This window comes from Chiloscyllium plagiosum, chromosome 19 (assembly GCF_004010195.1).
Source record: "Chiloscyllium plagiosum isolate BGI_BamShark_2017 chromosome 19, ASM401019v2, whole genome shotgun sequence".
Lineage (NCBI taxonomy): Eukaryota > Metazoa > Chordata > Chondrichthyes > Orectolobiformes > Hemiscylliidae > Chiloscyllium > Chiloscyllium plagiosum.
In genome coordinates this window covers 8,582,424-8,609,987 of record NC_057728.1, presented here as the reverse complement: position 1 = coordinate 8,609,987, position 27,564 = coordinate 8,582,424, and the positions used below count along the sequence as shown (strand labels likewise).

Below are 27,564 nucleotides of genomic sequence, written 5' to 3'. Positions count from 1 at the left end.
GGGGTAGACCATTTAGGTCAGAGATGAGGAGAAACGTCTTCACTCAGAGAGTGGTGGCTGTGTGGAATGCTCTGCCCGAGTGGGCAGTGGAGGCCCAGTCTCTGGATTCATTTAAGAAAGAGTTGGATAGAGCTCTCAAGGATAGTGGAATCAAGGGTTATGGAGATAAGGCAGGAACAGGATACTGATTAAGGATGATCAGCCACGATCATATTGAATGGCGGTGCAGGCTCGAAGGGCAAAATAGCCTACTCCTGCACCTATTGTCTATTGTCTAAAGGAGAACCAAATGAGTTTCTCCGAAAATCAACAACAGTTTCGTGGTCATCATTAGACTCTTAACCCTAGATTTTGTTTTTAATTAAATACAAATTTGACCATCTGCCATAGCAGAATTCAAACCTGGGTTTCCAGAACATTACCAGGGTCTCAGGGTTAACACTGCAGCGATAATACCACAAGGCCCCTGCCTCCTCTACATCTCCTGACAGTGCAGCGAGAAATGTCAACATGTGTGAGGTGCTCAGGTACTAAAGTGGGTCTTGAACTCTTAACCGCTGTCTCAGGGAAAGTGTGCTACCACTGAGATAAAGGACAATTTCCTCCATGTTTAGGTCTTCCGCGGCGTTGGAAAGTTTGACTTTGAAAGATAAAAACCCATGACAATTCTGCAAATCCCTGCCTTTGATCAGTGTCATTAAATAATACAGCAGATGCCCACAGAACGTGATTTGAGACTGCGGTGTTATTCACTCCATTGTCACTGCTGTTTTCCAACAGCTCAAAGTCATTTAATAACTGAGTCATTTGTCTCAGTCAAATCCATCGAATTCAGCACCGCCTTCCTAACCTGCAATCTTCTTCCTGACCTCTCCGCCCCCACCCCAGTCTGACCTATCACCCTCACCTTGACCTCTTTCCACCTATCACATTTCCGACGCCCCTCCCCCAAGTCCCTCCTCCCTACCTTTTATCTTAGCCTGCTGGACAAACTTTCCTCATTCCTGAAGAAGGGCTTATGCCCGAAACGTCGATTCTCCTGTTCCCTGGATGCTGCCTGACCTGCTTGTCTTTGCTATTGTCATTTCTGGTGCCTTAGTTGATGCCAGATGGTTTATTTGGCTTCATTCCTTCTTTGAGACTTGGGGATACTTCTGATAATTGAATGGTTTGCTCGGCCATTTCGGAAGGCTGCTAAGAGTCAAATGTATTGCTGTGGGTCTGGAGTCACACAGGAGGTAAGCCATGACAGTTTTCTTCATTAAAGGAGATTAGTGAATGAGATAGGTTTTTATAACAATCGTCAATATTTTCATGGTCATCATTAGACTTCAAAGACCAACAGCTATTTAATTCAAACCCATGCTCGAAATCATTAGCTCGATTATAGTGACACCACTACACCACCGCTTCCCAACTGTGCTACCAACCCTCCCCACATGCACCTACTTCAGTGCCACTTGCATGCCTTGGTCAGGTTTGCTGGTGCTAGTCAGTGCAGCTATCTCACTTGGTGAGGTTTGCTGGCCCATCTTCACAACTTACATGGTTAGCATTTAACAACAACAAGCCAGACTGCATATGACTAAGATGTCTCCTGAGCTGATCGACATGGAAAGGTTTCACCCTTAATGCTGTCAGCTTTTGCACAAAGAACCACTTTGGTTATGAAGGAACCAAGTTGCTTTCTATGACTGTACTTCCCAGAACTTGGAGAAAATGGCTCCCCTCAAGGTATACACCTCATCACAGGGTTTGTGAAAAAAATGTGCATCCCATTTTTGGCTAACACAACAATACCCATGAACAGAGTTCCAGCAGGCTGGACTGTTCATGGATATTCATTGCCTGCTATATTTTAATTCACTCTAACCCAGAATTACCTACCATCATTGCTGCAGAGGCATCTTTCACAGGGAGGAACGTTTCAGATACAGGCAAATAGAAAGTGCAGACCATTTTACCATGCATTCAGTGCAGTGACAAAGACAGAATAATGCTAATCCTATCGCAGCATATGGAGTGATACAGAAAGAAACATTGGTTGCTACGTGGATTGTAAAGGATTGGTCTCCAATTCAAGATAGTGGCAACCCATTCTTACTGACACTCTTAGATTCGAAGGAGTTAACTGAAACAAGAACAATGATTCAGATGCAGAACGATAAGGATTTATACAAAGACAGAATGTGTTCCAGGAAATCAGCAGGGTAATCAGATGCTTTGTCTCATATTCTCATTGTTTTCGCTGAAGAGGTGGAAACCTTTACATCAGTTTCAGCCACAACACCATCAGCAACAACTTAGTGGGTGAATAAAAATAAAGCAAAATATTCTGCTTGGCGCCCAGGTCTTTCAAAGTCATTGGAAGATGTAGATTCAGAGAATCCCTACAGCGTGGAAGCAGGCCATTTGGCCCATCGTATCCACACTGACCCTCTGAAGGACATTCCACCCAGACCCACCCCTTTACCCTATCCCTGTAACCCTGCATTTCCATGGCTAAGCCACCTAATCTACACATTTATGAAGATTATGGGTAATTTAGCATGGCCAATCCACCTCACCCGCACATATTTGGACTGTGGGAGGAAACCGGAGCACCTGGAGAAAATCCACGCAGACACAGGGATGTGCAGACTCCACACAGACAGCCACCCGAGCAAGGAATCAAAGCCAGTTGCTGAGGCAGCAGTGCTAACCACTGAGCCACTGTACAGCTCAATATAATATCAAATTATGTTAGCTCCAGTACTTATCATCAAGAGACAAGACTGAGAACTCAGCTCCCTCTTTTCGTACATACACTCAAGCTACATCCACAAGCTTATGACTTAAAATCAATGAGAGCTAAGAAAGGACTAGATGGTCCAGTCAAATGTGAAACAACGACAATGTCACAAAGCAGAAAACCTACCAGGCCTCCAACCAGACTGCCAGCAACATCGCTGAATTACATTTTCTCCATTTCCTTTCGGTGGTTATTTCACAAGAGTTCTTAGCGAACTGATTACTTCTCCCACAGAATAGTTTCAAGTCAGCATGAGGTAGAAATGCTTCAAAACTGCCATCCGGTTTCCTGGATACTTTTATACCAGACAGAACAGAATTGCAATAAAATGGAAATTCTAGAGTTAATGCAGCTACATAATTAACTAGTAACTGGCCTGTGACTGATGAGGACAAGGTCATTTCCTCAGCCCCACTCTGCAGTTATGTTCTTTGCTAGCAAGCTTCATTTACACTAAGTGTACTTTTCAACTTATTTGGAAAGGTTGTGCCATTTCAACTCTTAATCACACTTTAAAGGTTAAATAGCACCATTGGTTTGTTCCTAGGCATGGGAATGTTCTCATAAAGTCTCCTGGAATCAGGTCTGCCTCATTTGGGTGCTGTCATTTGTAATGCTGGCACAAGGAAGATATTCAAGTCAACTCCAGTCAGATCCGATGCAAGCCTCCTTTGATATTATTGATACAGGAAAATAATACATTTATTTATTTAACACAATCCTCTTTCTATGATACCTGTTATCACTATTATTTTATCAATGCACAATTAATACTCATCTTTCCATTATTGTTGTACAAACACAGGAAACTGAGCAAGATGCCAGGAACCTGCACTCAGATTCTCAGTGATGCTAAACTGAAGTGGCTCCCAAGAGATACAAGGAAAGTAATCAGATTTCTCTCACACCCCATGCCTCTACTGTTCTCTTTCTCTCCCTCCCATTTTTAAAATGCGACTGAATTCTTCTAACACAACTCTGACGCCTGGATCAGTGCAGAATCGGGCTTCCAGTGGATCAGAACAGCAGGCAGCAACCTGAAAGTAGATTGCCAGTAGAGGGGAGTTGGGCCAGGCAGCAAGTATTACTTCTGTGATGTTCTGGTACTCGGAGAAATCACACCCTCGATTCCATGTAACCTCACCTCATCATAGACTACATGAGCTTGTAGTTTGTGCTTGAGGTAAGTGGTCTGTCACATTCTTATTTAAGAACGTAAAGGTAAGATGATAAAGGCTAGGAGCAGGTCCCTCGAGTGTACTCCACCATTCAGTACGATCATGGCTGACCATATTGCCACCTCGACTCCACTCTCACTCCATTACACTTCAACTCGTTACTAATTCAAAATCTTTCACTCTCCTCCTTAAACTTACTCAACGTCCCAGCATCCACCATACTCTGGCGTAGTGAATTCTACCACCCTTTGGATAGAAGTAATTTCTTCTCATCTCTGTTTTATATCTGCTACCCTTTATCCAAAAACGATGACCGGAAATCAGAGGGTTCTGATTTCAAGTCCACCCCTCAGTAGAGTCTTTGGGCCTTGTGGTATTATCACTGTTAATCCAGAGACACAGGTAATGTCCTGGAACCCGGGTTTGAATCCTGCCATTGCAGATGGTGGAATTTGAATTTGATGAAGAACCCGATAATCATGAAGCTTTTCGTTGATTGATAGGAAAAACCCAACTGGCTTACTGATGTCCTTTTGGGAAGGAAACTGCTATCCTCACCTGGTCTGGTCTACACGTGACTCCAGACCCACAGCAATGTGGTTAACTCTTGACTGCCTTCTGGGCAATTAGGAATGGGCAGTAAACCCTGGCCTGGCCAGTGACGCCTTCATCCCATGAGTGAATAAAGAAAAAGTTCCACTGCACTCAAGGACAAAACTCAACGGCAACACTCCAGTGCCGTAATGATTTGGGGCGGCAGCTTTGGAAATTCTATCTTGCAGACGAGATGCAAAAGCAAAGCCCCCTACAGATCACGATAATATTTCAAAGAAGGGTGGGAATGTTCTTCTGACTGTCCCAGCTAACATTTATCCCAAAATCAACATCACAGAATACATTATAAGTTACGAAACAGCTACTGATGAACCTACCAACAACCAGCAAAAGAAATGTCATTTACAAAATACCTTGCAAGGACAGCAACAAACACTACATCGGACAGACAGGCAGAAAACTGGCCACCAGGATACACGTGCACCAAGTAGCCACCAAAACACATGACCCACTATCACGAGTATCCTTACACACAGACGAAGAAGGACATCACTTCGACTGGGACAACACGTCCATCCTAGGACAGGTTAAACAGAGACATACACGGGAATTCCTAGAGGCCTGCCATTCAGACCAGAACTCCATCAATAAGCACATTGATTTGGATTCCATTTACCAACCTCTGGAAATAATATCACCCACCTCACTGACCAAGACACATCAACAGAAAGTGGGACAGAACACCAGCACTTCACCGGACGCTCACTGATGATGTTACCAAGCATGGTGACAAAACTTCTGAGAACAAAACCACCAGCTCAGCGAGCAAACTTACAACCTGAAAAGGACAAAACTGAGGTGCGAGGTGAATACTTTGTTTTGCTATCAAACCTTCAGCATACAGTCCATCCTTCCCTTGATTGCCAGTGAGCCTGTTACGGTAAAAGTCTGCCTGCTATGCTTGTTTGCTGATCATCCAGCCTGACATCCCGAGCTGCCTGTATAGCCAGGCCAGTCTTGCATAAGATGTGACTGCTGCTCTCTCTTGACACCCCAACAATCAGTCTTACTCCTGCAGCAGTGGACAGCTATTTTCTCATGGCTCTGAGCAGCCACCATTTCAACAGTCTCCTCCAAAGGTCGCACTCACTGCAAGAGATTACCAGCTGATCTCACGTGTAAAATATTTATAGGGCAAGTCACCTGAGTGAGCAGCAACTAACTATTATAGTATACTGCCAGCTGTGATTTCATGAAGTAGCATAGTCAACCAATTTCTGCTCTGGTTTTATGGAGAGGGTGTTCCCATTACAGGTGATAGAGTGCCACCAATAAAAATGATCATCGAGATCCAATTGCATATGTGCAGATTCACTTGGAACACAATGTTGCTATGCATGTATCTGCACTTGCCTGAAAGATGTGAAATTTTCATTTTAAGTACAGGGATACACATCATTCTTGTCGGTCTGAAGTGTTCATATAAAAACCTCATCTTTTCCTTTCCCAATCTTTCCTGCATAACTTGTGGAAACATTAATCTGACAAATCTTCTGCTGTCAGAGCGAGCTCTGCTGCTGCTAAAAATAAACTGCTCATTCCTTCTTAGGCATTAAGTCCAACATTGGAGGATTTGTTGTAAAGGGAGTTGAGGATCCAGCGTTTTTTTTCTGCCCATTTACCAACATTTCGACCATGTGTTTCTGCGCATGTGCATTTGTTGCTCCACCTAGTGGTGGTTTTGCTCATAAATGCAATCTTAGCTTTCTGCAAACAGTTAATAGTCACAGAGTCACAGGTTCATAAAGCACGGAAGCAGATTCAACCAATCCATGCCAAACATAATCCCAAACTAACCTGCTTGCTCCTATATCCCTCCAAAATGAGCGGATAAGTTGTTTTTGTGATATTTGAAGGATAAGTATTGGTCAGGACACTAGGCCAATCACCTGTTTTGCTTTGAGTAGCACAATGAGTATGAGCATTCATTTTAGAGTGAAGACAACACGCTGACACTGCAGATTCCTTCACTTCTCTCCACCTTAAATATCCATCTCAACCTTTTTTTTTGCTAATTCTCTAGATTGGAACTGGAACCAATTGAGTTCAAATAATGAAACACAGCAGATAGCTGAGACACATTCCCCTGAAGCACTTTTGCATCCAGAAAAATTGAAGTGCTCAGTTTGTTGAGAAGGGCATTACCAAATTGCCTAATGCACCAGCAGTGTGAAATGCAGTGTACTGTACACTGGCTCAGTAATGACATCAATGTTGCCCTTTGTATATCCATTCAGCTGCGAAAGACTCTTTCTCTGCCAGAGGGAAAACCCGGTTCACATGAGGAAAGAATATATGCAATATAATGTCCCAAAAATGAGTTGAAGATCCATGTGCTGTCTGTGTATTGCATAAACAAACTTCATTCTCCTTTTAATGTGAAGTGAATGAAACAATAGATTTACTGGCTTTGAGTATAGCCTCTTATCATTTATTGTCAACTGTTTCTGATTTAAATCAGGGAATAAGCTGGATGATTCCACTTGATCTCTTGGCTCCTTGATTAAGTGGACTGATCAATAACTAGTTTTCTGCCCCTGATGGCCAACCATCATTACCTACAGGAAAGTCAGTGGCTACTGCTTAAGGACAGACTTGGTCAGCCACTCAGAAACCAGTGTTTCGGGACACATTGGTCCTTCTGGAACACTACCCCAACAACCATGCAGCTCTCCAGGAGTGCAAAAGTAAAACAGAGAAAGTGGCAGAAAAATAAAAAGCGAGAGAGCTTAAGAAATAAAACATTCCTGGATTTTCCTTATCTGAGAAAGCATGATGTGACATGGCCTGTTACTGAGCCGACAGAAGATGACAAGGAGAATAGAGTCAGGAACGTTGACTACAAGGTTAATGTCTACACTTTGCTGCCAGTATTACTAAATCAGGCATGCAAGCTCCTATTCGGAAAACAAAACAGACATATGTCAGCCTGCTCTGTGTAGAACACCATGGATCACTGGTCCCAACGCATAAATTTAATAATGCTCTTACACAACATACTATGTGGATGAAATCGTTACCTGTTGCATTTTCTAAAAATTCTTTCTTACGATATAGGTGTTGTTGCATGCCCAACATTTATTGTCCATTCCTGTTCAGGAGGGAGTTCCAAGATTTTTACCCAGCAATGATATGCACAGAATGGTGTGTGACTTGGAGGAAAATTAGGAGGTAGTGGTGTTTTCATGTGCTTGCTTTGATTTGTCCTTCTGCACAGTCACAAATATGTGTTTGAAATGCACTTTTTATTGGGAAATGCTTAGATTATTAGAATCTAATTCTTGGAACTCAAGAAAGTGCCATACCACTCAGTGTGTTTGCAGAAACTCACGATTTATGAAGAGGACGTTCTTCAAGATCTTTCACACAGGTATGATGGACCAAATGAGCTCCTCCTTGGACAAGTGCAAGGCAATTTTGAAAACAGGCCCAATTTGGAAGTAGCTGAGAGGGTCAACAAGGTTAAAAACTATTGATCTTCCAATCATGGATTTCCAAAAAGGCATCTCATGATGTGGCCCAGAGCAGGCTTGCCAACAAAGCTGAATCTCATGGAGCACCGATATATGGTTGGCAGAGGGACAGGAGTAGAGAGCAGTGAAGAACAGTTTTCCTTTGGTCTGGAGGAAGGAATAAACTGGGGTTCCCAGATGTCAGGGTGAGCACCGCTCCTTTTTTTCAACAGATATTGTTGGCCAAGATTCAGGTGTGGAGAGCACAATTTCAAACCATGCAGATTGCACAGAGCATTGAAGTATTGTGGTCAATGAGGAGAGTCGACAACAGGAGGACATTATGACCCATTGTATTTTTAAAAATTATTTTGTCTTCAAATTATATCTCTTTTGGATTTGCTAATGCAACCCTTAGCTTTTAGTTAACTTTGAGAGAAATAATAAGTATAGAAAGCACAATTTTCAGTAAGGTAGATTGAAATGCAATAGTGGTGAATATACAGGTTCTCCACTTAGTCATGTACTTGATCAGTCAAGCTGTTGTGACAATATAAATTGGTTTTGTTGGATATACTGGATATATACACACACGCACGCGTGCACACACAGACACACACACAGAAGGTGGCTGAGACACTTGGCCATGTGTGAATGGTTTCTTTCTGCCTTGTCAAGATTCAGAAATCATAACCATTGCTGCCATCCAGCTGAGATAGGTTTTACAGAGAAGATGATATGACTACATTGGTGTGACCCTGGATAATTACGTGTGACCCTGGATAACTACATAGGGGTGACCCTGGATAACTACATAGGGGTGAACGTCACTGCTGAAGATCCATCCAAGCATTTGTTTGTACATGTCTTTGATGGACACATACTTTCTTGTCACCACCACGCTTAACCCAACCAACTGAGGAACAAAGTACAGGGCCATAGTGAAACATATCAACAAAACAAAGCTATAAACAAACAAAGAGAAGCCTAATCAGATATTAAGTGACTGAAGACAACAGGAGAAGGATAGAATGACAGGAGCAAAAATTCCATAAGGTTATGAGAAAGATGATATGCCAATTTCAACAGAATGTATTTTGAGAGCTCAAGAAAAACAAATGGGGTGAGTTCAGTGGAGCACAGACTGGAGCTGAACATCAACAAAACCATGAGAAATTAAGAATGTCTCCAATATTAAGACAGATCTGAGGTCAGATTCGATCATCTTTCAGAGGATAATCTGTCCTTGTATCCATTCCAGGAATATGTGGGAATTGTCAGTAAGGATCCAGAGATGAGTAAATGAAAAATGACCAAAAGACAATGTAGTCTGCCATTTGTCATGCTGGTGGTCATATGATAGAATGGGAGCATTATTCAGGTTTTAGATGAATTTGGGCTACATGTAATTGCTATGGAAGAATGGGTGTAGGGTGGTAAGGAGGTGGGTTCATCTTCAGAGATAGACATCCCTGATTATTAGTTTAGATCTAATATTGTTCTCATCCTACAGTGCTCAAGCAACATCTTTTCAATGATGCTAGTGAAGACCCTGACCCTTATATGGTGCAATCTATCATGGCAGACAATCATAAGAACGGAGTCTTTGACTTGAGAATGCTGACTTTAAAAAGTCTTGTCTTAAGAAGTACACAGTAACAGTTACTGAACTTGTGGATCTTGGAAAGAAGCCAGTTCCTTTGTGACATATATGTTTCCAAATGGTGGTGCTCACCAAAGAGTAGTCAAGAAAGCGGCGAAGTACTGTTCTGGTGAATTTCTCAATTGATTATACAAACAGATAAGGCACCTGCAACAAAAATCAACATTTTTCTGCTGTTTCTATTTTATAAAGCTGTTCACAGGTTGAAACAGTTAAAAATAAAGTCACATTGCCTTTCTAGCCCTGACCTACTACAGTACATCATGAAACAGACAAAATTAGCAATATCTGCCAAAAGTCGTATCAGGATACTCTGGCAAATGCGAATTTGGAAATATAAAAAGGCAAGGAAAAAAAAAACTCTTGTTATAATGGAGTCACTTAATACAAACCTCATGTGGTGACTAACATTTCACTCTGTCCTGCCAGAAGCTCCTTTGTAAGCATCAGAGGAATGTGCATCTTGATAAGATGACCGTCTCAGCCTCTCCTCCAATAAAAGCAAATCTGTAGATTCTGCCAAGTATTTGAAAGAAAAACATCGAACCACAAAAACGGCCAATGGATTCACAATGATTTACCGGAAGCCGGACATCGTCTCTGAGGGCTGGCCACTAAATAAGTATAATCTTCCCTCAAGTGCAGTGAAAACTCCACAATAAGGATAATGTACTCTCTGGTCGATCACAGGAATTGGCTGATTATCAACAGTCTCCAGATTTTGTTCTTGTCCATAAAACAAGTCAATGCCCGAGGCATGGGAATTAAAACAAGAACAGCACAAGGAACAAAAGAAACATTATGTAGTTCTATTCTGCAAGACAAGAATAAGAAACATAACCAACAAAGAAGCTGTGCAATAAGGTGATGTCTAACTGGAGGCTTTGTGCTCTGACCATCAGGATGGAAAGAAAGGTTTACATTTAAATAATGTTGCACTATATCGTTGAGAAATTTCAAAGTGCTTCACAGATAACAAATTACAAATAACTTGAATTGCAGTGATTCCGTTTTATAGGTATTCCTAATGGTTACTTTATGCAAAGTAAGATCCAAACAATGAGAAGCACGACCATTTGACTTCACTTCGATGGTTCAGAGAGAGATATGGAAATTTCCTCACTGTTCTTTTGAAACAATTCAATTTTTGCCCTTAGCATTTACCTGAACCATATGGAAAAGGCGGATGGGATGTCATAAAAATAACTGGAAGTAGGGACATGAGTCAGGGAATCCGAGTCCACTTTATTGAGCTGAAGGACCAAAAGAAATTGCTAATGCTTCAGAGAGCCGAGCTACAAAGACTGAGCAAAGGATGGTGACTTGAGATGAAATAGTTTTGAGGTTTCCTCTCCAGGAAGTAAGACGTTGACACATGAAGAGCTACTTGGCTTATACTTCCAGGTTTCAAGTATGTAATTCATCAGCAGCAGGTAAATCAGTTGGGTTTTTTTTAAATAACTGAAATACTTCCAGCTGATGCTATATTCTCTTCATTAGGTCCACTTGGATTAAATTCCCCAATTCAGCAGAGTGGCAATTTGCAACAAATTGGCCATCACATATGATGAGCATGGGTTTGAGCCTACAGCCTAACTCACAAATACCAATTGAGCACAACTGCCACTTTGGTGCTCTGATAAAAATAATTCCCACCAGACTGACGTGGGCACATAATATAGAGTGATACTCCCAATATGTGCTCGGGTGTACTGTTCTATTGTCGGTATGATAATTATGCAGATGTATAAAATATAGAAGCAGAATTAGGCCATTTGGCCATCAAGTCTTCTCCATCAATCATGGCTGTAAGGTTTATCAACCCCATCCCTCTGCCAGCATCTCATAACCCTTGACTCTCTTGTTATTCAAGAGCCTGTTTATAACTGTCTTAAAAACACTCATTGATTTGGCCTCCACAGCCTTCTGTGGCAATAGGTTTCATAGAGTCCCCACCCTCTGGCTGAAGAAATTCCTCCTCATCTCCATTCTAAAGGGCCGTTCCTTCATTCTGAGGCTGTTCCCTTGGGTCCTAGACTCTCCTACCAGTAGAAACATTTTCTCCATATCTACTGTATCCCGGCCTTTCTGTATTCTGTAAGTTTCAATCAGAATCCCCCCCCCTCCCCCCTCATCCTTCTAAACTTCACCAAGTACGGATCCAGAATCCTCAACCGCTCCTCATATGACAAGCCCTTCATCCCTGGGATCATTCTTGTAAACCTGCTCTGGACCCCTTCCAAAACCAGCACATCCTTCCTTACATATGGGGCCTAAAACTGCTCACAATGTTGCAAATGTGGTCTGACCACAGCCTTATACAGCATCAGCAGTACATTCTGTCTGTTGTATTCTAATTAATGTTAATATTGATTTGGCTTTCCTCACTGCTAAATGAAACTTAACTTGTTTCAGAGAAACCTGAATTAGGACTCCTAAGTCCTCTCTCCTTCTGATTTCCAAAGCCTGCCTCCACTTAGAAAATAGTCTATACTTCTGTCCTTCCTACCACAGTACATAACCTCATACTTTCCCATATGGCATTCCATCTGCCACTTCTTTGCCCACTCTCCTAACCTGTCAAAATCCTTCTGCATCTCCTTGCTTCCTTAACACTATCCATCCCTCCACCAATCTTTGTGTCTTCTGCAAAATTAGCAACAATGGCCTCAGTTCCATCGTCCATATTGTTAATGTATAACGTGAATAGTTGTGGTCCCAATACTGACCCCTGTGGAATTTGACTAGTCACCGGCTGCCATCCTGGCAAAGACCCCTTTATGCCCGTTCTCTGCCTTCTGCCAATCCCCTATCGATGCCTCTCCCTTGCCCCTAACACTATGGGCTCGTATCTTATTTACCAGCATCCTGTAGGGCGACTTGTCAAAGGCTTTCTGGAAACCCAAACAGAACTTGTCCACTGGCTCTCTGCATCAAACTTGTTTGTTACCACCTCAAAGAATTTTAACAGATTTGTCAGGCATGATCTCCCCTTGATGAAGCCGTGCTGACTCAGCCCTATTTCACTTCTAAGTATTCCATAATCTCACTTTTAACAATGGACTCTAAAATCTTATCAACAACTGTGATCAGACTCACTCTCTCTCAAATGAGATTGTAAATCCAGTTTCTGTCTGCTAATTCAAGTAGAGATAAAAGATTGCATGGCATTATTTCAACCAACAGTAGGGGAGTTACTTCCCAGGCCCTGTGCAATATTTATGCGTCAAATCAACATCATTCAAAACAGATCATCTGATCATTATCACGTTATTACTTGCTGGATCTTGCTGTGTAAAACTGGTTACCCCATTTCCTATATTACAACAGTGACGGCACTTCAAAAGTACTAAACTAGGGATGATGAAATTTAGTTCTGGAAAGTTCTGCTTTCTTTCTGTCTTTGTTAAAGTACTGTTACCCTGGTCAAGGTGCCTCCCCAAGTGCTGTGAGCAAGGATATTCTAAAATTGTCCCAGCTAGTGAAGCAACAGCCAAACATACCCAGGCCGGGGTGGCACGTGACTTGAAAGGTATATTGGAGGTGATGGTGCTCCCACGCATTTGCTGCCCTTATCCTTCTGGGTGGTGAAGGTCGTGGATTTGAAAGAGCTTGCTGAGGAAGCTCTGGTAAGATGCTACAATGCCACAGCAAATACTACACCCTACAACCATGATGTAGTGGCTGGGAGAAATGTTTAACATGGAGCACATGGCACAGACCAAGCAGGTTGCTTGGCAAACTGCCCTTTCATAGATTCCATTGTCAAGTGCTTTATCAGTACAAGAACTGAACAGATCATCTTGTGTTTATGAATGTAGTTAAACAAGCAAGAGGTCTGACCCCAGTCTATATGAAGCCTCTTGGCTGCCTAGTGTTTTTAGCCAAGGAGAGCATGGCTGACATTCAATAGACACAAGTGATGCAGTGATAACTTCATTGTTAATATACCCCATGCTAGAGTCAGATAGTCCTGTTGTTGCAACTCGTTATTCAGTTGTTACTTTCATCTTCAGCTTAAACATAAATTACAGCATTGCATCTTTATACATACATCTTAATCCCATGACAGCAGAGTGCAACTTACCTCGTAGCCTTCAACTGATGGTTCGGATACTGGTGACCATATCACTTCAATTTCAGAAGATGAGAGACTCCTGGCAGTCACTTGTGAAGGAGCTTCACTAGGCTCTAGAAACAGAATAAAATACCGGATGACTTTGCTGCAGTTAAAGAAGATTGCACATAATCATATCTTAGACTGACATGCCTTCAGTAGCAAACACAGACAGTGCTGGAGAAACACAGCAGGTCTGGCAGCATTGTGGAGAGAGGGGTAAAGCTAACATTTTAGACATGGATGCTTCAGAGTTCTTCCACCTTTTCCTGGTGGGGCTTGTGCACGTCATCTTGTCAGTAATCTTACTATCGAATCACCCCCACCAGGACAACACTGACAGTGAACCGCAGTGTGTCTTCAAATGATAAATCATTCATATTCTTTTTGAAAGCTCACTCAGGTTAACTGAAACGAACTGTGGGCTTAATGAAGAAGATATGCAATGAGACTCTACTGGGAGAATATATGAAAACATTGCAAGGTTCTGTACCTAGTTTTATTCAGTGGCTTTCTACTCCACAAAGCAACGAATGGCAGCTTCCCTAATGCTCCAGCCACAGGGTCTTTTATAATTGATTAAATAACCTCCAAGGCAAGTATATCTCTCCTCAGATTCAAATGCCAAAACTGCTTCCAGGTGTGGTCACACTAAAGTCCTTTACAATTGTCAAAAGAGTTCCCTAGTCCTATAACTCCAATAATCTGCACTAAATGCCAGCATAGCATTTGCTTTCCGAAATGTGTGCAGTACTTAAATGCAAACTTTCTGTTTTTATTGCACTAGGACACTCAAATCATCTGTGATTATCACCAGTGCAATGGTTTACACCTTTTACAACTATTTTTTTACCTATTCTTACCACGCAACTAAATGTCCTTACACTTTCTAACATTGTACTCCACCTGTTAACTTATTACCCATTCATTAATATCTTCATTTAGAGCCATGTGGTCTTCTCCTCTCAGCATCTGCTTTGTATTGTTAGCAAACTTAGATATCATTTCCTTGATTTTCATTTTTGTAAGTCACTAATATACACTGTAAATAGCATTCAGTTCCATGAGCATTCTGTCCCGCTGTCACAATCTTTAAGAGACCTAAATCCTCAAACCTTTTGACAACACAATGAATATTTTCTAAAAAATCCAACATTATACTCTACTTCTTTAGTTTGCTACAAGGTTTTAGCATTTCTTCTGAGTTTTTATTCCTTTCAGGAATTACATTTCTACCTTCATCAACTCATCCTTTAAACCTTATTACTTGCGTTTAAGGTACGATTTTCAATTTTAAATACAACATTCCTAAACTCAACATGAAATTATATCATACCATAATTATGTATCCCATTAGAACCCAACAGCCCTCTCCCTCAGATTGCCAGCATCACAACAGTTTGTCAGCCATTTCTATTCAGTCCAGGTGACATCAGGTTACAACTGAAGACACTGGAGACTGCAAAGGCTATAAGCTCTGACTCCACATTTCAGCAATAGCACTGAAGAGTTGTACTCAATAATTAGATGCAGTGTCGAGAGTGTGATGCTGGAAAAGCACAGCAGGTCAGGCTTATGCCTGAAACGTCGATTCTCCTGCTCCCCAGATGCTGCCTGACCTGCTGTGCTTTTCCATCACTACACTCTCTACTCTCATCTCCAGCATTTGCAGTCTGCACTTTCTCATAATTAGATGCAATCCCATTTGCAGTTCCTCACACATTGAAGAATCCGTACCCATGTGCAGCAAGATCTGGACAACATCCAACCTTGAGATGATACGGGAAAGTCAAGTCCATCCCCCATCACGAAGGTCACTGTGGACATCCAGTCCCTATACAACTCCATCCCCCATCACGAAAGTCACCATGGACATCCAGTCCCTGTACACCTCCATCCCCCATCACGAAAGTCACCATGGACATCCAGTCCCTGTACACTTCCATCCCCCATCACGAAGGTCACCATGGACATCCAGCTCCTATAGACCTCCATCCCCCATCACGAAGGCCTCAAAGCCCTCCGCTTCTTCCTTTCCCGCCGACCCAACCAGTACCCTTCGACTGACACCCTCCTTCGACTGACTGAACTGGTCCTCATTCTCTTCCCGACCTCTCCGCCCCCACCCCCTCTCCGGCCTATCACCCTCACCTTAACCTCCTTCCACCTATCGGATTCCCAACGCCCCTCCCCCAAGTCCCTCCTCCCTACCTTTTATCTTAGCCTGCTTGGCACACCTTCCTCATTCCTGAAGAAGGGCTTATGCCTGAAACGTTGATTCTCCTGCTCCTTGGAAGCTGCCTGACCTGCTGCGCTTTTCCAGCAACACATTTTTCAGCTCTGATCTCCAGCATCTGCAGTTCCCACCTTTTCTTTACATACTACAGTGACCTTTTGAACAAGAGAGAATCTAATCATCTCCCCTTAATATTCAATGGTGTTACCATCACTGAATGTCTCACTATCACCAAGCTGAGGGGTAAAACTTACCAGAAACTGAACTGGATTAGCCATATAAATATGGTGACTACAAGAACGGGTCAGAGGCTTGGAATTCTGCGCCAAGTAATCCATCTTTAGATTCACCAAAGCCTTTCCTACACAGCTAAGAGTGTAATGTTCCAGTCAGACCCCAAGTTATAATGTTGCAGGCAGATACTCCATCTTGTCAAGTTCCTGGGTGGGGCAGGATGAACTGAATTCCCTTCTTTATTCACCTACACTCTCAGTTGCTTGCATCAAAGTTAATTTACAAAGGATCCCACCCTTGTGGTTATCTCTCTCCGAGACTAAGTGAATTTACATTTTAAAATGGGCCAATTCAACCAGTCATTCTTACATTAACAGAAGACTGAGTTTACTAGTTACTTCGCACAAGCAAAAATAATAACACAACACACATTTACATAGATTTGAAATGAGGAGGTGATGGCCTAGTGGCATTATTGTGAGACTGTTAATCCAGAGATCTAAGTAATGTTCTGGGGACCTGGGTTTTTGTCCTGCCATGGCAGATGGTGTAATTTGAACTCAATAAAATCTGGAATTAAGTGTCTAATGATTACCATGAATCCATTGTCATTTGTTGGAAAAACCCATCTGGTTCACTCATGTCCTTCAGGGAAGGAATCTGCCATCCTTACCTGGTCTGGCCTACATGTGACTCCAGACCCTCAGCAATGTGGCTAAATTTTACCTGCCCTCTGGGCAATTAGAGATGGGCAATAAATGCTAACCTGGCCAGCGACACCCTCATCCCATGAATGAATTATAAAAAATGAGAAATGAATAAAAAAGGTTAAAAGTGAAAAGATATACAGATCGCTGACTGACCATTCATGAAGAATAAACAGTGAACAGTCAATTCCAGGATTCTTCATTTTGCAGCTCAGTTGAAATCCTTGTCTCCGGTTTGATTTTAACTACTTTTCTGATGAGCTGGCTTCTAGTACTAAGAGTGAGAAAAACCTTTCACTGTAAGACTGGGGTGACAATTGTTATTCTTCAATTGTGCCCTTTGCATTGCACTAGCACTCAAATCCAAGGTCATACACATGGGTAGCTAAGCTCACTAACACCAGGGTCAAACTAGCTCACGAGCTGAATTCTTGTGAAAAGGAGAGACACAAACCGTGTCCCTTGCCCAAACTGTTGTCTTTCCTCCTATCATGTCCATTGTCTGAGATAACTCCCAAGCAGTTTGTAATGCATTTCTCCATTTTAACTCTACGCTTCCTTGGCACCTCATAGGTGCGACACTCCAGTGTGCCTCTCTCTCTCCAGCCAGCCAATGAACTTGCATCCACAGTCATTTTGTTTTTCTATCTGGCTCTAGTCGTCCTCTCTTGAAAAAAAAAACACATATTGGAATTAGAAATCTAATCTGTCCATAAATTATCCAGAGATATGTTTTGCCATATGTTGTACTCTTAGTACAAGAAAAGTGAGTGGAGACCACAAAGGCTCTCAATAGTTAACCAACTTGTCATTGTTCTCTCTCCTTTGATTCAAACAAGTAGGCAGTCATGTTGCATACACAAGAACTGCCAGCACTCATGGAACAACACTCTTACATATGTCAGCACCCTGAGGACTGGGATTTGGAACTATAAAACCTGCTGTTTCTTTATACTTTAACAGCAACTCTTTTACTACATTTGCCAAACAATAACAAGCCAATAACAGAAAAAAAAATCTGAAACTGCTTGAGAGATTCATGTTTCAGCATAGGCTCTGACAAAAAAAATACACAAGGAATTCGGGGAATAGATAGGAAATCTGGTCGGCACTAGATTTAATCGCACCTGCACAGACTTCCAATGGCCTTGGATTGCCGACTTGCACGTTGCTCTGAGCTGCAGGAGACCATGTGAGCTAAATACATGTATGTCAAGAAAAAGGGAGTTCAGAAGTGGCAAGTAGGTCTGGGATTTGGAAAGAGCTAAGAAAAGCCTGTGCCAAGTCAGTGAAATGAGCTTTTTTTTGATTAGGCTTGAAAATATCAAGACACATAAAGCACGTCAGACTTTATCACGCTACCATTAGCAAAGAAACAGCATTTACATAGCATCCCAGGACACCCCAAATCACCTGACAGCCAAGTAATTACTTCTGAAGTGTATTCACTATCGCAATGCAGGAAATGTAACAGCAGTTTGCAAACAGCCAAGATGCACCAACAGGAAAGAGGTAGAATACCAAATAATCTGTTTTTTTTTAACGATGTTGGTTGACGTGCGAATGTCACGTTCAGGGCAGGAGTCAGAATTTGCTGACTGTTCATCAGAGATGCCGTGGAATTTTCTACTTCCATCTTTATTGGGCAAATTGGGCATCAGTTCAGCAATTTAGCCAAAGATGATACTTCTGAAAGTACTGCACTCCTTCTAGTATCAGTCAAGAGCTTGTGTTCAAGTCTCTTGAACAGGACATGAATACACAATGTTCTATTTCAGGTGTGAGTCCTCCCACTTTACTTGAAGTGTAGAATGAGACACACAAAAATAATTATCTTCTAATCTTATTGTTTATAATGAGTCAGAGGATACACAGATGGACTACCACATAGCACACCACGTATAATTAATAGGGTCACTAAATTATAGTCCAAATTATAGACCAAGTAAGTTCAGTTGACTTTTAACTTCATGGCATTCTAGCATTTTAAGCAGTAATTTGAGGTTCACTAACGTACAATCATTAGTATTTTATATCAGAGCTCTCAGCCAATTCAAAACAACTGAATCATTATAATCTGTTGTTGAGGTAAGATTTGGAATTAATTTTAAGTTGGGATAGGTTTAAGATTTTGAAATGGAGAGGCATAAGTAAACTACCAATGAATATACACTGAATCTTGTCAATTAGACCATAAGACACAGGAGCAGTTATTTGGCCATTCGGCCCATTGAATCTGCTCCACCATTCAATCATGGCTGATAGGTCTCTCAAGGAGGAGAAAGTGAGGACTGCAAATGTTGGAGCTCACAGTCGAGAGTGTGGTGCTGAAAAAGCGCAGCAGGCCAGGCAGCATCCGAGGAGCAGGAACATCAATGTTTCAGGCAAAATTCTTGACGAAGGGCTTTTGCCCAAAATGTTGATTTTCCTGTTCCTCGGATGCTGCCTGACCTGCTGTGCTTTTCCAGCACCACACTCTCAACTGATAAGTTTCTCAACCCCATTCTCCCACCTTCCCCCCTTAACCTTTGATCCCCTTAACAATCACAAACCTATCTACCTCTGTCTTAAATATACTCAATGACCATAGTCTCCACAGCCTTCTGTGACAGTGAACTCCATCGGTTCACCACTGTCTGGATGAAGAAATTTCTCCTTATCTTCATTATAAAGGGTCTTCCCTTTACTCTAAGTCTGTGCCCTCGGGTCCTAGTCTCTCCTGCTAATGGAAACATTTTCCGAAAATCCACTCTATCCAGGCTTTTCAGTATTCTGTAAGTTTCAATTAGATCCCCCTCACCCTTCTAAACTCCATCGAAAATAGATCCGGAGTCCTCAAACATTCCTCCTATGTTAAGTTTTTCATTCTTGGGATCATTCTCGTGAACCTCCTCTGGACCCGTTCCAGAGCCACTACATCTTTCCTAAGGTATAGGGCCCAAAACTGCTCACAATATTCCAAATGTGGTCTGACCAGAGCCTTATAAGGCCTCAGAATTGCATCCCTGCTTTTATATTCAAGTCCTCTCAAAACAAATGCCAACATTGCATTTGCCTTCCGAACTACGGACTCAACCTGCAAGTTTACCTTAAGAGAATCCTGGACTAGGACTCCCAAGTCCCTTTGCACTTCAGATTTCTGAATTTTCTCCCCATTTACAGAATAGTCTATGCCTCTATTCTTCCTACCGAGGTGCATGATCTCACATTTTTCCACATTGCATTTCATCTGCCATTTTTTTTGCCCACTGTCTAAATCCTTTTACAGCCTCCCCACATCAATGCTACCTGTCCTTCCACCTATCTTTGTATCACCTGTAATTATTAGCCAGAATTCCCTCAGTTCCTTCATCTAGATCTTTAATGTATAAAGTGAAAAGTTGTGGTCCCAACACTGACCCTTGCAGAACACCACTAGTCACCAGCTGCTATCCCGAGATGGACCCTTTTATCCCCACTCTCTGCTTTCTGCTAGACAGCCATACTTCGACCTAAAGTAGTACCTTACCTGTAACACCCTGGGTTCTTATCTTACTCAAAAGCCTCTTATGTGGCACCTTGTCAAAGGTCTTCTGGAAGTCCAAGTAGATAACATCCATAGGGTCTCCTTGGTCTAACCTGCTCATTACCTCCTCAAAGAATTCTAACAGATTTGTCAGGCATGACCTTCCCTTGATGAAACCATGCTGACTTTGCCCTATTTTACCATGCACTTCCAAGTATTCATAAACTTCATCCTTCACAACAGAATCCAAAATCTTATCAACGACCAAGGTCAGGCTAACCAACCTGTAATTTTCCTTCTTTTTCCTCACTCCCTTCTTAAATGGGGGGTTTACATTAGCGATTTTCCAGTCCTCTGGGAACCTCCCTGACTCTAGTGATTCCTAAAAGATCACCACTAACGCCTCCACCATCTCTTCAGCTACTATCTTCAATACTGTGTGGTGTAGTCCATCTGGTTCAGGTGATTTATCCATCTTTAGCCCTTTTAGGTTTTTCTAGCACTTCGTCCTTGGTGATGGCCCACCATACTTGCGTCTGTCCCCCAACTCCCTTGAATTTTTGGGATGTTACTCATGTCTTCCACTGAGAAGACTGATACAAAGTGCTTGTTCAGTTCCTGCCATTTCTTTGTTCCCCATTACTACTTCTCCAGCATCATTTTCCAGTGGCCAAATCTCCACTTTTGCCTCTCTTTTACCCTTCATACCTAAAGAAACTCTAAATGTCTTCCTTTTTATTACTGGCTAGCTTACCCTCATATTTAACCTTCTTCTTCTTTATTCTTTTTTAGTTGTCCTTGTAGGCTTCCCACTGCCCTTTGCCGCATTACATGCTTAATGACTATTACTGCACAAATTCTGTTACTTACGAACTTAATGTTTACTTCTTAAGACTGGATATATATGGCAAAGCTGGAAGTCAGTATTTCTTTGAGACACAGACTGTCAGTAAGTGAGGAAGACCAGATAGTGAGAGGGAAATAAACTTTTACACTCAAAGTTGTGAGGTGTTTTGGTAAGATGTAGGAGGAAATGGATGAAGACTGCTTCTGGAGTCACTTAAATTTAGAGTTTATCAGGGACTATAATAGAATTGTATCCAGTAATTACAGAATCTGATAGAATAAAACCATTCTCACTGCTTGGCAAAATCTGATCAAAAGGTACAATTTTAACATTTAACAAGGAAATCAGGAAGTACATTTTCATCCATAGGCTTGTGGAAATCTGGAACTTGTTAATCCATTTGGGTGTTAGGTCAATTTTAACTTCCTAGATTAAGATTGATGGATTTTTGTTGGGTGATGATATCAAGGGAATAACGGGGCAAATGGACTCGAGCTGATCAGCCCAAATGGAACTGAATGGCTCAAGATATTTAATTGATACGGCAGTAAGCAGGTTCCTATCTCTACCAGCTTCACCCAAGGATCATCAATTAAATGCTTTCTGACCAATTCCTGGAAAATAATTGTGTATTTTCCTTCGCCAATGTATATGAATGAAGAAGTATGTATCATGGCCATAAATAGTTGTTCCCAGATTATGGGTGTGAAGAAAACAAAATCAAAGCTGCTGTTATTACACCTGTTTTTAAACTATTAAAATACATTGTGCATATTTCCCCTTTTGAACCCTACCCTTTCAGTAGCAGGGCAGCAAATACGTCCATCGGTAAAATCCCACCCACCCCTCCACAAAAGGATTTGGGGGCAACAATACATTCAAGGACACTGGAAAGGTAAGGGAGGTCAGAGATACTGTAAGATAATAGTTTGCAGGGAGGATAGAATGAAGCATTTTTGTTTTAGGACAGGGGTAATGACGAAGACGGTAATTGAAGAGAAAGGACCATTAACAATACTGGCACTCCAAACCACACTCAAACAAAAGTGAGCAACAAGATTAGAGGAATGTTTTTGACAAACCATAATTGGGTGAATTATTGTAATCATAGATCAAAGCATTATAAGATGAAAGGGTCGCAAGGTACAGGAAGAAATAATGTACAAAGTCAGCGAACATATGTGAGATTACAGATGGACTTTGAGGAAGTACGGGGAAAGGATGGTCTGACAAGGCAGTTTGGAGTTCGCGTGCAAATCATCTCATTCACAGTAAGTAAACTAAGAATGGTTGTATCAGAGAAAACTACAGCTAATTATTATCTAATTTGAAAGTGAGCAGGCTTGAAATCATGGAGTCATATTGCATGGAAGCAGGCAGCAATCTAATTCTTTATTGAAGGAAGTGCTGCAAGAGGTAAGGAATGCATATGACATCATTTACATTGAAACAATGTGTGCAACAATTTAATTTGCAGAGGTTTGAGTGTTTAAATGCAAGCCAAAATACAGAGAGAACTCCCCTCACCTCTCTAGAAGGGACAGCCATGAATTTGTTTGAGTGGCCAGTGCACTATGTCTCAGGCACCTCCGAAGGTGCAGCACACCCTGAAATCCCACAATAAAACACTCCCTTCGATTGAGCGCTCAACACTCTAAAGTGGCCCTCAATCTACAAATTATTGACTCAGAGGCAAACTACTACCAAATAAATCAAGTGTTAGAACTTAACTGGTTTGACCCTACCTAGAAGGTGGGGATCCATGTTTGTCAATAGAGCAAGTGAATAAAGCCTTAGAAATCTATCACCAAAATCACTTGATTGTTTGACCAGGAGCTTCTCACTTACCTCTGATTCTGGAAGCTGCTGCACTTGACTAGGTCAAACCCTGGTGCAATGTCCCAGGAATTCCATTTGGAGGTAGGCCAGTTACCACACGCAATCAGGGGGCAGCTAGCCAGTTAGCTATGCACAGTCAAAGGACTTGGCGATGTGCCACATTCAAACAGCACCAGGACCCTGTGAACCGGGTATCATTCTGTCTGTCTGCCAAGAGGATTCTGAACTGAGACACACTTTCCAGCCCTCCCCACTGCCACAATGGGATCTATGAGCTGCTGCCCCTCTCCCTCCTTCCCAAAAACCAGCCAAATCTGTAACCCTGGGCAGATTTAATCTGTCCTCAATTCAACAGCTCAACCTCCTCTCCGTGGAGCCCAACAAAATTCCGTATGCAGGAAAAGCAGCTCCTACACTCTTCAAATTCATACTCTCGCCTGCTGTATGCCACCTTTAACCAGTCATAAGTCAGATAGTGCTAACTTAATTACAAAATTATCACTTAATCTGATGTCAGAGTATAGTAATAAGTATGCATAACATGCATATACATTAAAAAGACATTCTTTTCACTTTACTAAAAATCACACAACACCAGGTTATAGTTCAACAGGTTTATTTGGAAGCACCAGCGTTTGGAACGCTGCTCCTTCATGTTAGGGACTAGGATCTTAACTTAATCCACCACCAACTCATTTCCCAGCTTTCATCTTGCTGTTGGGTGGTTGACCTTACACTTTCTGTACAACTGAGAGCCCCCATTCAATCGCCAGGACCCAGGATTAAAAGCCCAGTTTTCTTTGGTGACTTGAAACTGCTAAGTCCCTTCTTGACTGACAGTTCTGGTTGATCACTGTCAATTTCATAATGTTTAAGGTTAAGAGGCTTCAAGTACTTTGCAGTTTCAGTTGTTGAAAATTTTAAAGGTCTAGATGATTATTTGGCTGATGTGAAAAGCAGTTTAAAAAAAAGGTAAGTCATCAATAAAGGATTTTTTGAACATTCAACTATCATTATAGGGTTCATCATTACAATGCAGTGTATAGTGGGCTGAATGGGGATTGAAGTGGCATCGTAGGAGCAGGAGGACCTGCATAGTGTGGGATGGGATGCATGAGGAGGATATTTTGAACCTAGCTTCCAAAAGATGTCCTTGTGCAGACTGTGGTTCATAACACCTCTGCCCTGACACTTTAAAGGGCTGGCCTGACCCCATGAAAATTGTAGATGAGTAAGCCTAGCCTGTCTTTGCAATGAAGCCACCTTTGTGGTGGAGCCACCTGAGTGACCAGGAGCAGTGTCCAAACTCAAAACCAGCCGCAACCTTTTAACGGGCAAGTGCCAGCAGTGGGTTCAGACATCTCAAGCAGGACTCAGCAAAAATCCAGGCCGAAGAATCCAGTTTGCAAGATAGGTCACGGGACCTTGTGATTCATTTTCAAATAAAAACTCGTGATGCAGTCAGTGATTGTAATACATAACAGATTATAGATTTGCATAAAGCCACATAAAAGATAGCATTTGATGTGTCCTTCCTTTACCACATCACACTTCCTTTCCACATTTTGGTGTTTATGTTTATGTAAACAAAGTGTTTGGAGTTGACTGCCTGAAATAACGGAATATGAGAAATACTGGGTGGATACAATATTCAAGAGGAACAATAAAGAACACGAGAACGGTGGATAAACCAGAGAAGTCAATAGAAACAAAAAAATTAACAGCAAAGGAAAGAGCAGAACAATCTAAAATTCCCAAACAAATATTTTGCAAACAATTGTTTAGCACTGGATGGTTAACTTATTACATGACGAGGATGACAAATATCACAAAATTATGATTACATACTCAAGAATATTTTTGAAAAAAACATGTAACAATGCTTCTTGCAGAGGTCTGTGTAAAAGATCGAAACATCAAGCTCATTTGGATTCTTGAACCGATCACCGATTGCTGAAGTGGATCAAGATCGCAGACTACAGCATTACCTTTGCACCAATCTGCACAACTGTTGGAATTTAATGTGTGATAACACTCCAAATCGCAAACCAATTCTTGCTGTTTGCAAATCCCATACTCTCCTGCAATCCAGCCAACTAATGGAATATTATTCCCATTTGAAAATGTTGAGGGAGCATTTATTGAAAGTGAAGGACATTTGAACATTTTCTTGGAAATCCATCAAAAATAAGGTAAAGCTTATGCTCTTGAACTTTATTTCAGGGAACTCTGTCATGATGTCTAGTGTGTAGTAATAGGGTCCAATGCAAATACATCAAGGGAGCCCAATGCAGAAACAACTAAGTAGAGAATCTGCAAACGGAAAAACATCAGCTCTTTACATTGTACGAAGAATTAAAAATGAACATTCATCACACACATGTTGCAAGTTCTGGAAGCACTGTTCTGCCATCCAATTTGAAGAAATGCTGACTGAAAATTATTTTAGCAGACATTCTCAAATGGAACAAAGTGCTACAGCGGAGACATTTAGCAAAAGAAGAAAAATGCAGATTATAGTTATATGAGTTAAACAAAGAGGACATTAGAAGGGCACAGTTTTCCACCCATGTTACAGAAAGAAATTTACTTATTGAAATAAGTAGCTTCCTTAAATAAGTAAATAAGAGTCAATAAATGCTTGCATTCTGAGATTTCTTACAAACTGCTTTTTGTATGGTTTCACTTCCACACCAAGCACCTTGCAACAGGATAATTTCAAAATCACCAGGAGCAACAGCACATATTTAGACACACAGTAAATTGTCCACATACTGCTCATATTTAAACTAGAACACAAGAGGATGCCAGCTCAGCAAGTTTGAACATGACTTTTAAAGTTGTCCATGCTGCTGGAACATATCAAAGCTTATATAAGTAGAGTTGACAGCCAAACAGGCAAAGGCTTTATCCAAATTCATGTGCACTTTTTCCTTGCCCTTTTATGTTTGGACTTGGATTAAACTGTGAATTCTGCCAATTTAAAACAAAAAGGATGCAACACAAACTGCTTACACAAAGTAACGGGAGCCATCCTTTAAGTCTGCACCCTGTCCTGATGCTTATTCAGAATATGCAGAAGCCAAAAAGACTAAGTTCTTAAATGGAAAAGTCTCAGATCAAAAAACTCCTCAATGTTATCTCTCATTTTTCACTTTCATTCTTATTCAGAACTCCTGTGTTCCTCAACAACTTCTCCTTTAACTCCTGTCACTTTCTTCAGGTCAAAGGTGCGACCATGGGTACCCTCATGGGCCTTAGTGACGCTGAACTCTTGGTGGATTACATAGAACATCCCTTGTTATAGTGCAACTTGGGTCCCTCCCCTCAACTCTTTCTCCAGTACACGATATCACCATGAGAGGGGAGAGGAGGCACAGTGGCATGCGTCCCGAAGTGGAAAAGGCACACCCTTAAGGAGAAACCTCCCTGCTCTTTCACTGGAGTTGATGAAAAAGCAGCCTGTCCACTCTCCTCCACCTTCCATCATTCACTCTGTGATTGCAATGGAGGCAGAATCGGGCCCTTACTTGTCACGTAAGTCTTCGCTGCATTGCCCACCCAATTTGTTATGGGGAACATCTGGGGCTGGGTGGAAAAGCAGTGAACTATCCATCCGTTCTATTTTATGGCCACCAAGCCCCTTCCCACCCCAACCATGGAACACTCTTAGAAGCCATGTTAGCTGCAGCTGTAAAACCGCATAAGGATGGCGCATGCTGGTCCAGAGGCCATTATATTGAGGCCAATATGTTAGAAAATATTGCATCTATTTCGGTTTGTTACCACAGAATTCACTGTGGTGTCTTCCTTTCAATTGCCAGCTATGGACTGGCTGTAAAATGCAGCCCATCGTTAGCAATCTGACTCGTTTCCAGGGGCTCTCATAATCTGAACACCCCAAACTGATCGACAGCCATATTCCTCTTAGTCCTGACACCACAAATAGGTGACGAGAAAGTGAGGTCTGCAGATGCTGGAGATCAGAGCTGGAAATGTGTTGCTGGAAAAGCGCAGCAGGTCAGGCAGCATCCAGGGAACAGGAGAATCGACGTTTCGGGCATAAGCCCTTCATCAGGAATGAGGAAAGTTTGTCCAGCAGGCTAAGATAAAAGGTAGGGAGGAGGGACTTGGGGGAGGGGCGTCGGAAATGTGATAGGTGGAAAGAGGTCAAGGTGAGGGTGATAGGTCAGACGGGAGTGGGGGCGGAGAGGTCGGGAAGAAGATTGCAGGTTAGGAAGGCGGTGCTGAATTCGATGGATTTGACTGAGACAAGGTGGGGGGAGGGGAAATGAGGAAACTGGTGAAACCCGAGTTCATCCCTTGTGGTTGGAGAGTTCCTAGCCGGAAGATGAGGCGTTCCTCCTCCAACCGTCGTTT

The 27,564-nt window shown here is 41.9% G+C and overlaps 1 protein-coding gene across 1 annotated transcript in view; it reads right to left on the bottom strand.

Moving 5' to 3' along the window:
* Nucleotides 1-27,564, bottom strand: part of cntn1b (contactin 1b) — a 746,084-nt gene that overhangs the window by 127,101 nt on the left and 591,419 nt on the right. The window contains exon 22 of the mRNA XM_043709043.1: nucleotides 13,787-13,890. Coding sequence (XP_043564978.1) covers nucleotides 13,787-13,890 — 104 coding nt within the window. The remainder of the gene's footprint in view (nucleotides 1-13,786; nucleotides 13,891-27,564) is intronic.